The 2222-nt window shown below is 60.6% G+C and overlaps 1 protein-coding gene across 1 annotated transcript in view; it reads right to left on the bottom strand.

Moving 5' to 3' along the window:
* Positions 1 to 187: 187 nt before the first annotated feature.
* The window catches only part of AMDHD2 (amidohydrolase domain containing 2), a gene marked incomplete at its 5' end in the record, with an annotated part of 4428 nt that continues 2393 nt past the window's right edge, over positions 188 to 2222 (bottom strand). Inside the window, 4 exons of the mRNA XM_010139145.1 lie at positions 188 to 276; positions 630 to 731; positions 1158 to 1226; positions 1904 to 2011. Of these exons, the coding sequence (XP_010137447.1) occupies positions 188 to 276; positions 630 to 731; positions 1158 to 1226; positions 1904 to 2011 (368 nt within the window). The remainder of the gene's footprint in view (positions 277 to 629; positions 732 to 1157; positions 1227 to 1903; positions 2012 to 2222) is intronic.

The raw sequence follows: 2222 nt of genomic DNA, 5'->3' as shown, positions 1-2222 counted from the left end.
CACGTTTGTGGCGGTCATGGCTGTAACTGGAAGCAGCGGCTGCGCTGGAAAACGCAGCTCTTTGGTATGAGGCTCCTTTAAGGGAGTTGCAGGAAGGAATTAAAACGAAAAAGAGAGAAGTGGAGTGGTTACCAAAGCTGCTAACCACACACCAGGGAGCCTCGGGGGCCACCAGGACAGCCCAGCGTCACATGCCCAGCGCGTCCTGTCTCCAGACCTCCTTGCCGGCGATGTACGTGGCTTGCACATACAGGGCGTTACTCAGCAGGAGGAAATCTGCACGGGCCAGACAGAAAGGAGGCAGCTGTCAGAGAAACGGAACAGCTGAAGCAGGCTGGGCAGAGCTTCTCCCCACCCCAGGAGCGATGGCAGGACGGGAGCACAGAGCCATCTGTGCTGTGGCTGAGACATGGGGTCTCTCCAAAGGGTGCACGAACCACCACCAGCATCCCAGGCAGACACACTAGAGCAAAAGCACAGAGCAAATCCCAGGCAGAGCGAGTCTCCCTGCAGCTCCCACTGAGGTGGGGCATGAAGACGCATTTCCAGCAGCTCCTGCTTTGCTCCAGCACCCAGGAGCCCCCACACCACTGCCCCCATACCAGTACCTGCTGTCCCCACACCAATACCTGCATCGGCGTCGTAATTTAATGTCCCCTTTTTGTGTTCAATCCCCAGGAGCTGGGCAGGATGCAGAGATGCTGCCTCCAGTGCGGTCTCTACAGAGCACCCTTGGAGAGAGAAGCGGGGAGACATTAGGGCAGCAAACAGCCCCAAACCCCCCTGGCTAAGGCAATGGTCAGCCTGGCAGGGACCCAAGTTGGGACACCCTCGCTACAGCCAGCCAAAGCTGGGGAGCGGAAACATCTGAGGGAGACAGCAGGAAGAGGAGAGCTGAACACTGAGGGTGCAGGGAAATCATCCACCTCTGTGAGAAAGGAGGAGGAGAGTTCACCTCTCCTTTGTGCTATGGGTTAAAACAAAAGCTCCCCTCCAAAAGGTGCTCGGCTGAGGCCAGCACCGCTGATCCCAGCCCTTCTCATCATGTCTCAGGCGAGAGGGACCGTGGACAGGGTGGAGCAGACACAGCCGGCAAGAGCAAGACCTCTTCCCGCGCTAGTGTGGGGAGCAACAGCCTGTGGACAAGGCTGACTTACCTGTGGCCTCTTGGAAGTGCCGCACGCACGTGTCCATGGTCGCCACGCTACCGCTCAGGGTCTTTGTGCCTGCGGCAGGAACGGGAGGACACTGAGCAAGTCCCACAACTCACAGCGAGGCGAAGTGGGGTGGTGGGAAAGTGTTATGTGACCAGAAAGGCCAGAAATCGTGGGCTGAATAAGGACCATGCTGAAGGGCCAGGAGGAGGCAAGAGAAAGGTCCTGGGATGTCACCCCGCAGCTCCACCACAAGACCAGCCAGACCAGGCGAAACTAGCTCACAACACAGGCCCCTGCTGCCAGGGCCGGAGCAGGGGAGCTGAGAAGGACCCATCCTCCCCTGAGACACCCTCCTGGGCTCCAGCTGCTGCTGCCTAGGGAACTGATAGCAAGAAGCGGTGGTCTGAAGGTAAACACAAGGGACAGGAAACATCTGCAGGATTCCTCTGTCCTTCCCGGCTCTGCCGGAACCTCTGGCATCGGTGACAGCGGGCACGGGGAGTCCAGAGGTGCTGCAGACAGCTACAAACTGACAGACTCCTCCCCACTCCAGAGAGAGGGGGCACTTCTCCTCTTTACGGGGTGCCTCCTTCTCCCCGGGGCCAAGTCACTGCAGAGCCATCAGGCACCAAAACCTGAGCGGGGGGCACAAGTGCTGCCTCACACCAACAGGCGCCGCGAGGTGTGCCGAGCTCCCCGGGAGAGGCACGAGTGGCAGCGCCAGCCCTTCAGCGAGAGGCACTAACCTGCGATGTAGGTGTTCAGCCCATCGATCTCCACCACCTGCTGCCCCAGCGTGTGCCGCCCTGGGGCCAGCCCCATGCCAGCGATCGCGTCCGTCACCAGCACCAAGCCTAAGGAACGCAAGGAAGGGGCTGCGTCGGCTTTGCAGCTGATTCGGCTGCGGTTCTGAGCAGTGCACAACACCGGCCCCCCGCAGCGGGGCCAGCGTGTCTCTAGCCACATCCAGCCAGAGCAAGAGGGCCAGTGGATCAGCACGCACGGCCCTGAGCTCTTTCAGGCACGAGGGCAGTGCCCCGGAGTGTTCTGTGGGAGACGGCCCCG

The sequence above is a fragment of the Buceros rhinoceros genome, unplaced genomic scaffold (genome assembly GCF_000710305.1).
Source record: "Buceros rhinoceros silvestris isolate BGI_N320 unplaced genomic scaffold, ASM71030v1 scaffold39076, whole genome shotgun sequence".
Classification (NCBI taxonomy): Eukaryota; Metazoa; Chordata; class Aves; order Bucerotiformes; family Bucerotidae; genus Buceros; species Buceros rhinoceros.
The sequence above is the reverse complement of the archived record's forward strand: the minus strand, read 5'-3'. Positions and strand labels throughout refer to the sequence as shown.